The sequence below is a fragment of the Crinia signifera genome, chromosome 5 (genome assembly GCF_055691185.1).
Source record: "Crinia signifera chromosome 5, ASM5569118v1, whole genome shotgun sequence".
In the NCBI taxonomy this organism is placed as follows: domain Eukaryota; kingdom Metazoa; phylum Chordata; class Amphibia; order Anura; family Myobatrachidae; genus Crinia; species Crinia signifera.
The window spans coordinates 270,515,876-270,527,062 of NC_139221.1; the positions used below are offsets into that span (position 1 = coordinate 270,515,876).

At 48.9% G+C, this 11,187-nt stretch overlaps 1 protein-coding gene across 1 annotated transcript in view; it reads right to left on the reverse strand.

The window, feature by feature from the left end:
* RNF32 (ring finger protein 32) overlaps positions 1-9,784 on the reverse strand; it is a 58,807-nt gene extending 49,023 nt beyond the window's left edge. Inside the window, exon 1 of the mRNA XM_083189010.1 lies at positions 9,660-9,784. Coding sequence (XP_083045136.1) covers positions 9,660-9,763 — 104 coding nt within the window. The 5' untranslated portion in view covers positions 9,764-9,784. The remainder of the gene's footprint in view (positions 1-9,659) is intronic.
* Positions 9,785-11,187: the final 1,403 nt, after the last annotated feature.

Below are 11,187 nucleotides of genomic sequence, written 5' to 3' on the forward strand. Positions count from 1 at the left end.
GACGAGACACTGACCAGCTCACGATGTGCATTGTGAGCGGGTCATCCTGGTGTATACCGGGCATAAGAGTCAACTAGAATAAGGCCCTATACTACATTCAGAGTCTATTCTTTAACTACTGTAATCGAGCACAGCACATTACTGGAGATTTACAGTGACAGACCCAAATTTACCGGGGGCCGATGTGCAGGTTTCGGGTGGGCCCCCTTCTCCCAATGGTTCTGAGGATTCTGGCATTGTGCCAGAGGGTACTGTGCATGTCTCCAGAAAGGGTAGGGGTCATAGGGTCGATCACAGGAAGGTGGACACGCATTGGGTCAATCACGGAAGGTCGACATGGGCCTAGATCGACACCTGAAAAGGTCGACATGGGCTTCGGTAGGCTGGGCCATTATGTCGACACAAGCAATAGGTCGACTTGGGGAAGGTCGACAGTCAAAAGAGCAACCTGGGGTTTTCACTTTTTTTGTCCCGAATGTCGACACAGTTGACATGGACTCCGTATCGGTGCATCAGGGTCCCCTCGCATGGCGCTCTGCGCTCGCAATGCTTTGGGCGCAGGGCCTTGTTACCGAGTGGATGGTATGGCATGAAATACCACCTGTCAGCACATGTCGGCAAAAAAAGTTAAAAACCCCATGTCAAACTTTTGACTGTCGACCTTTCCCATGTCCACCTAATGTTTGGGTCGTCCTAATGACCCTGTCGACCTAAGCCCATATTGATCTTTGCAGGTGTTGACCTAGACCCATGTCGACTTTCAGTGGTCGACCTAATGACCCTGACAACCTAAAGCCCATATTGACCTTTTCAGGTGTTGACCGAGACCCATGTCGGCTTTCAGTGGTCGACCTAAAGCATGTCGACCTTAGGTGTGTCGATCTAACGACCATATACCCTCCAGAAACATGACACCCACCATGTTCCAGAGAATAATTTTGCTGCGAATGCCCTTTTTGCTGCAGATGCAGAGCCTGATGCAGGACTCTGGAAAGGTAAGCATAATACACAGCACCCATTATAGAAATGCCTGTGCTTCCTGATGCAGGACTCTGGAAAGGTAAGCATAATACACAGCACCCATTATAAAAAATGCCTGTGCTTCCTACACTCATCCATCTTCCTCTGCAAGCCTGGTTCTTCGGGCACAGGCCCTTATTCTGACCGGTGCGTACTTTTCCGAATTCTTTCGGATGGCGTTTTTTAGCCGTCTGCGCATGCGTGGAGAACGCGACGCGCATGTGCCACGCATGGTCTCCGTACTTGTTCTCATGAATACCGTACGGAAATGTGCACCGCAATCACTCGGGCAATATGGGTGTGTTATGGGCGTCATGCAGAATGACACAGGGGCGTAGTTTCAAAGTGAGCTAAACTGGGCGGAAACATGGGCAGACACGGGGGAGTACACATATTTGGGTAGGCGTGCATTCGGACAGCACGCCGAATGCATGCGAACAAAAAGGGTAGAAATGTGCGGTGTCCAAAAGGTTACTCTTGCTTTGCGGACACCACTCGGTCATGCGCTAGGCAATCGGAACGCCTAATCAGGACGGACGCACCTCAACCAATGTCACCTGAACCCAATACAATCACATACAGATGGGTCATTGTACATCCTTGCTGGCGGGTCGCCAGAACGTACGCGCTGGCGACCCGCCAGCAGCCTCGCCAGCGAGGAGACTGAGACGCGCGTGCGTCTCACGCGCACGCGCGTCTCAGTCTCCGTCGCTAGCGTGGCGGAAACCCTGTCCGTCTCCGCCTCAGGGAGACGGACGGGGTTAGGGGGGGGTTAGGGGGGATGCGGGCAGGCGGCGGGGACCCCGGGTTACCGCCGGCAAGCCGGCGGGGACCCGGGGAAACGTTTGGAAGCGCCGTCGGAAGGGGGCGCGCGCGCCTCTCGTGCGCGCGCGCCCCCTTCTCACGATCGCCATGGCGCTGGCGGGGGATGGCGGCTGGCGACGCCAGCGCCATCCCCAGCAAAGATGGACCGTGACCCATCTGTACTTTACCCATTACTTGTTAATTACACGCTTCTCACTGCTACAATTGGAAGCATTGCAGCTTAAAGGGAACATTACATGCTGCACTTGTCACACACTTTTACACTGCAAATAATGCACACAACTTAATATTAATAATACTAATACACATGGCACTTCTGCATGTATCAATTAATACAGACATTTGGGGGGCCAAAATAACATTTATTACAGAAACTTTGGTACAAATTGCAAAAACATCAAAAAAATAAAAAGGTACCATAACAGGACTAAAAAGAAATAATACAGAATAAATAGCCACAGCAGAATCATTAGGAACACATCAGGTGGCTTCACAACAAAAGTACAGCACCAACACTTCAAGTACAGCACACAGTAATGGTAGCCGAAACAGGGCAACAGGGGAACCAAACATGACATTTGAACCGCGGGCAAAAGTGGTGACCCTGGGCACGGATTTGGACACAGGATGCTGACACACACAGCTCAATGGAAGATTTGGGAAGACATAACGGTGGAGATTAATGGGGACACAAGTTCATTTGCGAGCACGTTTGCCCCTGGCAGGCTCCTTGCCACGTGCAGCAGATCTTCGGCCTCGTCCACGGCCAGAGTCAGATGGTGGCTCATGTGGAGCACATGCTGGTGAGGGGGTGGATGATCTTCCCCCTCTGGCAGCAGGGAGTGATGATGTTGGTAATGCACCCGAAGCGGGTGACATTAGGGCCCTATTGCTGGTAACTAGCTCCACCATAAGTTCATTATGGCGGAGGAGGAGGTCATTTTGCCGCAGGGCTTGATCAGCCAGCACCTGCAGGCTAGCAGCAATAGCTTGGTGGCTGGCACTCATAGCTTGCTGGCTGGCACTCATAGCCTGCAGGCTCGCAGCAATACTCTGCTGGCTGGTGGTCAAACCCTGCAGCACCTCCTCGGCCCTACGCACCCGCTCGAATGCAGACTCTCCCTGCTGCACAATACTATCCAGCACACGGCCCCACATGGACAATTCAGCCGCGGACAATCCCGGCTGCTGCTGCACGGGCCTGCTACTGGGGCCAGGTGGCACAGACTCCACAACCTCCTCAAGAGAATCTGGACCAAGCAGTGGGGATGCTGTTGAACGAGAAATTACCAATTACCACACATTCCATACCAAATTTTAAACATCTACTTATGGCCTGGCAAATAATTACCTTCAAGCGTAGAAGCCATCACTTCCGCTGGGGACTCGCTGTCTATAGTGCTCACCCCCCGGATCTCCTCCACTGCAATACAGCACTGGGCCATCTCTTCCAGGGGGGTGAGCTCCAGCTTGGATGGCATGGGGCCAGCCCCAGAGGTGTGGCTGTGTTCCCACCGCTGGGTCAATTTCTTCTTGAGGTTGCCTTTGAAGTCGTGCCACCTGCAATCAAAGTGTACATATTAATACATGTAACTCCTCATGTTTGCTGTAGCACCCATTGCAATCTGAAACATAATACAACATGTGCCTACTGACAACAAACTTACATTATATTCATTTTTCAAACCAACCCTTAGAAGATACAAAAACAGTCACCCTCCAATAACTATCAATTCTATGTCATGGCCAACATGTCTGTGCCTCCAAGCAACGTGAACACCCATTGCCCAACTCCATCTAATATTGAATGTTAACATTACTGGACTTGTACTACTCAAATGTAACACACATGTACTTGCCTCTTCTTAACATGCTCCGTCTGACGAACTTGTGGAGCCACTGCATTAATCTCCGCCGTTATCTCCTCCCAGATCTTCCATCTCCTTGTGTGTGTCAACTTCACCGCTGGGCACTCAATTAAATCACGTGCCCGGGTCACCAGGATGTCAAGCTCCCGCGGTTCATATGCCATGTTTCTTGTGGTTGGTTCCTCTGTTGCCCCACTGCGGCCACGGGCACGGGCACTGCCACTGCCACGGCCACCGGTTGCTGTACCTGAAGTGCTGGGCTGGCTACTCTGTTGGGAAGCCACCTGCTGTGTTCCCAATGATTCTGCTGATGCTGAGGATGGCCCAGCTGCTGATTGGCCTGATGTTGATGGGCCATCTGGGTGCTCTGGGTTGAGGGGGACATAGGTGGTGTTGGCCTCCATGCGGGCTAAGAGATTCTGCACCACCTGGTCTTCCTCTGACTCTGAGCCTGGCATGTTTGCAACAAGTGTTTGCCTTTCTAGGCCAACTTTAAATACTATTTCTGTAATTGGCGTTAATCAGCTGCAACCTGCGTTCCGTACGGCCGCGTCCCGTACGCCAGCGTCAACCGTGCGGCGCATACGGCCCGCCCCTTGGTGTTGAAAAATATTTCTAAAAAACCTGGCAAACTCAGTAAGTGTGATTTATTAGCTACATGCAGATTCCAACACCAATGACCAAATAAAACTGAGGTCAGACATGACATGTATATTTGAATGTACTTCTGTACTGTGCACTTGTTTGCTATGTAGTACAACTGACACTACCCATTCCATATGTCAATCCAGTCCACCACTTAGCCACAAGTAATCAGTGCTAGCATCCAAATCACATGTGAAAGCACTCCAAATTCAGGCTGGATTCTAGCTACTTTTCATTCCACCTCTGTAGTATGGGCCAGTAGAAGGTAAGTGTACACATGGCAGCATGGTCTAATTTTGTGAAAAGGTCTGCCACTATTTGCTATGTTTCTGCTGCATAGCTTTCATTATAAATTAGCTGTTTAGTACCTTGTTGAGTTAGGTGTAAGTGTGTAGTGATGCACACTATTTCACCTGTTGCTTATACCCATGTTTGGTGAATGTTATAGATTAGATAGAATGTGTTTCCATCTTATTTTACACTGTTTAGGATGAGTGTGCGATGCAATGGGTTAGCCGTCTGTTCGGGCGCATACACGCTGTTAGTGTAAAAATGAACAATAAAGTTAATACCAAATATCACTCTGACCAACCAATGACAGCACATGATTGTTTGATTTGTGCCATTGCTAAAATGGCTGCCTACCAGCGAGCACAGCCCTTCTCCACTGCGGAGCTGATGTCGCTGGTGGCAGTGATGGAGCGCAGACTGGGGCAGGCAGGCCCCTTCATAACCAATAGGGACAAGCGCCGGGCATATGTTGCGGCCCGGCGCCGCATATTCGCCCACACTCATGTGCGGAGGACCATCGCCCAACTGGAGAGGCGATGGTCCGACCTGCGGAGGCGGGAGCCGGAGCGTCTGCAGGCTCTGAGGCGGCTTCTGCAGCGCTGTAAGTATTTTCGCAAAATACCAATAAATTACAGTGGCCAGGATTCGGTCTGCTTCAAAAGTGTTAAAATGGAGAGTAACAAACAGGCAGACAATCAGCTCCTACCTGGCATTTTACAACTACAGTCTGTGACATGACCGGAAGGATCTGATTGGCTGCGTGTTTATCACTCTACATTGTATCACTTTTGAAGGCTAGTGCATCTAGGCCAGTGAGTGTTTGCATTTTCACATTATTTAATATTAATATTACATGAGCTCAATTGGGTGTTGATGACATAGAAAACCCATATACTATATGTGTGATATATAACACATATATCATGTGGTTATGATATGTACTTGTTAGAGTAATTTCAATGTCAAATGACACTCACCCATTTTGTTTGTTTAACCCACAGCGCGGGAGAGAGCCAGACAGGCACGTCAGGAGGCCCAGGAGGTGGGCAGTGAGGAGGCCACACAGGAGGTGGCCATTGAGGAGGCCACACAGGAGGTGGCCATTGAGGAGGCCACACAGGAGGTGGCCATTGAGGAGGCCACACAGGCCCAGGAGGTCGTGACAGAGGAGGACACGGAGGAGGCCCAGGAGGTCGAAGTGGAGGAGGAGGAGGTGCCCCTACCCCTCCACGATGTGACACCACCTCCCAATGTGGAGGATGAGGACCTGGTGGAGCTGCATGGCAGGGGTAAGTAGACATAATGCTTCATTACTGAGTTAGGTACAGTTTGTTATGTCGCACAGCTGATTCAATTTTCCTATAATATAGTAAAGAGTAGTCCCAAAAAAATAGGAAACAACAGACACACTTTGGTCTTATAGGGCCATGCTGCAAACGTGCAATCTGGATGCTCATGTAGGTGATGAGTGTTTATTTATGGAGGCTCTTTGTATAGAAGCAACAATAAAACATCAATGGATTATGGGCAGGCCTGATTTATACTGGAGTCCCAAGTGGCCAGTTTGCATGGGCACCCCTCTAGCCAGTGTGCCCGTGTTGTTGTCATGTATTTTTGAAAGGTATTATGTATGATGGATTGACCTTAGAAATTGTTTGGTGTATGGAAGCGGATTAGTGCTGCACTTTCACCTATCTGGCAAATGTGACAAGGAATCATGAAGTAATGGGAAAAGGGAGTAGCCTAGCATTTTCCTGTGGTATCTATTCTATCTATTCTATCTATCTATCATGCAGTTTAGCTATTAAGCAGTAACATGCAGGTATATATGTATGGGTAAATGTGGCATGTTGTAGTGGGTGTATGTTTTGAGTTGAGTCAGTGGCGTAACTAAAACTTTTGCGCCCCCCCGCCGGGACAATTTCACCGCCCCCCCCCCCCCCGGGACAATTTTGCAGCTGCCCCCCCCCCCCCCGTTAAAGGACCCCCCCGGGAGCTGGCAGGGGGGTCCGTGCGGCGCGGAGGTACCTGTATAAAAGGAGAGCCTGGAGGTCCCTGCGCCGCCTAGTATGATGCTGCCGGGGTCCCTGCGCCTGCGGCTCTGAGTATGATGCTGCCGGGGTCCCTGCAGTGAAGTGGAAATAACGCGCTATCTCCAGCGGAGATAGCGCGTTATTTCCATTTCACTGCAGGGACCCCGGCAGCATCATACTCAGCGCCGCAGGCGCAGGGACCTCCAGGCTCTCCCTTAAACAGGTACCTCCGCGCCGCACAGACCCCCCTGCCAGCTCCCGCTGCACCCACATGCAGTGGGGAGCTGGCGGAGATCCACCAGCGCCCGCAGCCCCCCGGCGCCTCCCCGCCACCGCGGGGGCTGCGGCCTAATTGTTACGCCACTGAGTTGAGTGAGGAGTCTTTGGCCAGGACAACTGTGAGTGATCCTCAAGTGTGGTTGTGTTTTTGATATATAGATTGTGAAATGTATATGTCACACAAGTGTGTGTGTGTGTGGTGGCAGCATCATGATCATATATTTGATGACATTACATACCAGAGTGGCTAAGGCTTTTTTTGTATGTATGATTTCTCATGGTGTAGGTACTTAGGATTGACTGTACAAGGTGTACGTGAGTAGCATAATTAATGTTGTACCCCCTTTCTCATGCACACAGATTACCAGGAGCCACCCCAGGGAGTAAGAGGGGCTCTCATGAGCTTAAGGGAGGACCTGAGGCGGATGACCGCTCATGTGGAGGACATCTGTGTCCTGCTGCTGGACTGATGTTGGTCCATTTTATTTTATTTTTCTAATAAAAGTTTGCCGTTGTTTAAGAAGTTGTCTGTGTGTTATTTTAGTATTTAACATTAAAAGTACAAAAAGCATTTAAAACACAAACATGTGGATGTTTAGATATGTACACAGCAAAAGGGTAGATGACATTTTTATCGTCATAGGGAATGTTAGGGTTAATGAATAGTGCTTGTAAGCAGCGCGAGAAGTATCCTTCTTCCCTCCCGTTCAATATTGGGAGTTATGCATACACACAGAATGAAACCGGAAGACAGCCAGCATAAAGCAAGTTCAAAATATGAATTTGTTTTAAATGTGTCGAGGTCTGTGCTCCAGTTTTGAAAACAGTGTAATGTCATTTGTAATGGACTTTTATGGCTCACATGTTTGTATTTTAGCTAAAAATAGTTATGTTTATGTACTGTACCAATTAGAAATGTTTTTATATATTAGAGAATCCTTTACAGTGCCAGTGATTTTCCTGGCAATGTCTGCCTGTCCATTTTTACTATTTTGGAGTAAAAATGTCAGGATTGGTTCAGAACCCCTTGGCTACCCCCAGGGCTGGTGCATGGCACTGGAGCACCCCAGACGAAGTGGGGGGGGGGGGGGGGGGGGGATTGAGGGGTACCAATGGCGCTGTCTGCAAGCCGGTCAGAGGGGTCTGGAAATAACTAGCGCTATCCGCCGGGCAGCAGCGCGGGAAGCGGTTCTGATTTTGAATACACTGGCCGCACGCTGATTGGCCGAATCTCAGCGGATAGCGCTAGTTATTTCCAAGTCACTGCAGGGACCCCGCCAGCTTAATACACATCTCCACAGGGACCCCTCTGACCGGCTTGCAGACAGCACCACAGGTACCCCTGCGCTGCACGGACCCCCCTGCCTGCTCCTGCAAGCTCAAGTCTGAGTCTGCACCTCCGCTCACCTCCATCCGGGGAAGGGGGGGGGGGGGTGTTTCGCAATCTGCCGCTCTCCAGTGGCTAGCGCCCTAGGCAAATGCCTAAAGCTGCCTGGTGGTGGTGCCGGCCCTGGCTACCCCCCTTAATTAGGCACTTTAAAAAAATATTTTGAATTAGCTAATAATGAGATGTCAGTTTAGGGATGAAAAATGCAATGTGATGAAAATGGGGGTACGAGGTATCGGACAAGTATATTGTTCTGCTTTATTAGTGGGAGAAGTGTTTTTAGGATTGCAGGTGGGAGCAATTGGTTTGCAGGGTTTTTGAAAGTGTCTTTTATTGACCCAAGTATATACTCATACCCTTTTTCATGTACCCCAAATTTAATAAGAGGAAGTTTAACAGGAAAAGTACTAGAACTATTCAGGTGATGTTCCTAATTCAGACCTGATTGCTGGGCTGCTAATATTTGGAACCCTGTGTCCAGGTATACACCAGAGTGAAATCCAACCCTGTGCAAGCCTGCAAATGGCATGGCTTACCAAAATTAGCTGGAAATCCATCCGCAAGAAGCTCGCCATTGAATGATTTTTCAACTGTGTGCAGTCTGGGCGTAGTCCAGGACTTACTTGAGATAGAAACAGGCTGATGAGGGCCGGAACTGACATCACACGACATCCCTGTAAATGCCTGGGCACCACTGCATTTTCCCTGAAAATGGCCGGTTAACACCCACAAATGCCAACTTTCTGTCAATCATCTTGGGTACGGTGATCAAAAAAGTATCAAGATTTTATCGCAGTATAGCCTTGCGCATTTGTACTATGGGCCATGGGTATGTGCAGTCTATCAATAATTGCCCTGCCTAGGAAATCACAGCTGTGTGAGCAGGTCTGAACTATACATGATGTGGCTTCAGAATAATAATGCTTTCCATAAAAAAATAAAGAAAAATAAATAAAAAGAAAATAATATATATACTGTATATACATAAAGAAACAGGGAGCTCAACATTCACCATTATTGTTTATTTGTGCATCTGATTACAGCTCACTGCACCCCAACCTTAGAACTCTGAGTTTGGTCGTTCTATCTCTCTCTCTCTCTCTCTCTCTCTCTCTCTCATCTCTCTCATCTCTCTCATCTCTCTCTACCAATAAAAGAAACAAAGTCACAGTATTATACGGTATTTCCACTTATGTTGCATTGGCAGAACACCTCAGTATACAGTGGATATAGCTAAGGATGTAGACAACAAGGACAGATACTGCAGCTATTATTATATTACTATATCTTCTCTTATTGATAGACACCTACCTCTGTCCTGCAGACGGTGCCGGTTCCCAGGCAACCGGGGATAAACAAAAATCAGTCTCCCAGCATGTCTCCGTGCCTAGTGCAGGCTCCTCCCCCATCCCCATGTCCTGCTCAGTACTACAGCAGCTCCATGGCTACAGCACAGCCAGCTACTCTCAGTCTCCTCACGTGTTATCCTGCCTGGTTATTTCTACAGGTGCAGCATATTCTCGGGCTGCATGCTGTGTACAGTGCAGGCGCTGCTACAATCATGCTTTAATACAGAAGTTGTTACACAAGGTTCATAAATGCTGAATACACCCTAAAGGTAACTTCATACATTTGTAATAGTTTTTGGTACTTGTGTATTATCATGGCGCCCATCGCATCGCATGCCACTAATTAAGGTATGCAATGGGACCCGATTAGAGCCTTTCCCCGGGCGTGAGCATACAATTTTAATATTGCGTCGCATCGCATGCCATTATAATGCATATGTGACGCAATCATGGGCTTAGTCCCATGTTAAATGCCCCCCCAGACCCGATTTTTAATTGTATACCCACCCTGATGGGTGATGACTGTTAAATGCCCCCCCATTGTTAACGCCACCCCACTATCAACGCCAACCCGAAGCATGGCGAGCGCAGCGGTACGCGTCCTCCAACCTTTTCATACCCCCCACTATCCACGTCGGCGTGGAGTTGATTTTATATAGTGTGGCGAGCACAGCAAGCTACCGAGCCCGAAGCGTGGTGAGCGCAGCTGGAATATATGCGAAGTCATCCGCGTCCCTTCGCGGGGCTCGCTGCGCTCGCCATGCCGACGTGGATCATGGGGGTATGAAAAGGTCAGAGGACGCATACCGCTGCGCTCGCCACGCTTCAGGTTGGCGTTGATAGTGGGGTGGCATTAACAATGGGGGAGGGGGGCATTTAACATATTCATTACCCATCAAGGTGGGTATACAATTAAAAATCGGGGGGGGGGGGGGGCATTTAACATAGGAATCAGGCATCTGGGTGCCTGTACAATTAAAAATCGGGTCCAATCGCGTCGCATCGCATCACATGCGATGACATCGCATGCGATGCTATTCGACGCGATTTTTTGGTTGTACAATGCCCTGCAATGGAAAAGGTGAGCGCCGTGATAATACATAAGTACCTAGTTTTTTTAATGAAACACAGTTTGTACATTGAATAATCATAAAGATGTCTATTGCTAAATTGGCGTCTGTGTCTATGGGGGTTATTCAGACCTGATCGCTGTAGTGTGAATTTGCAAGCCAATCCATTATGACTGCACATGTGTATAGATGGTAGCGCGCATGCGTGAGCCCAAGTAGCAACAAAAATGAGCGATTTTTTTTTTTTGTTCACAATCCCCTTTCAAATTGATTATGGTAGTATTAAAAATAATGCCTTGATCATCCTGTCTCTGTCGCAGAGCTGTGGAAGGGTCAGACTTTCTCACATTTGCACAGACTGGTAAAATCATTCAGTGGTGAGTGAGTTGAGAATGGATGTGTAGATCAGCTATCCATTCG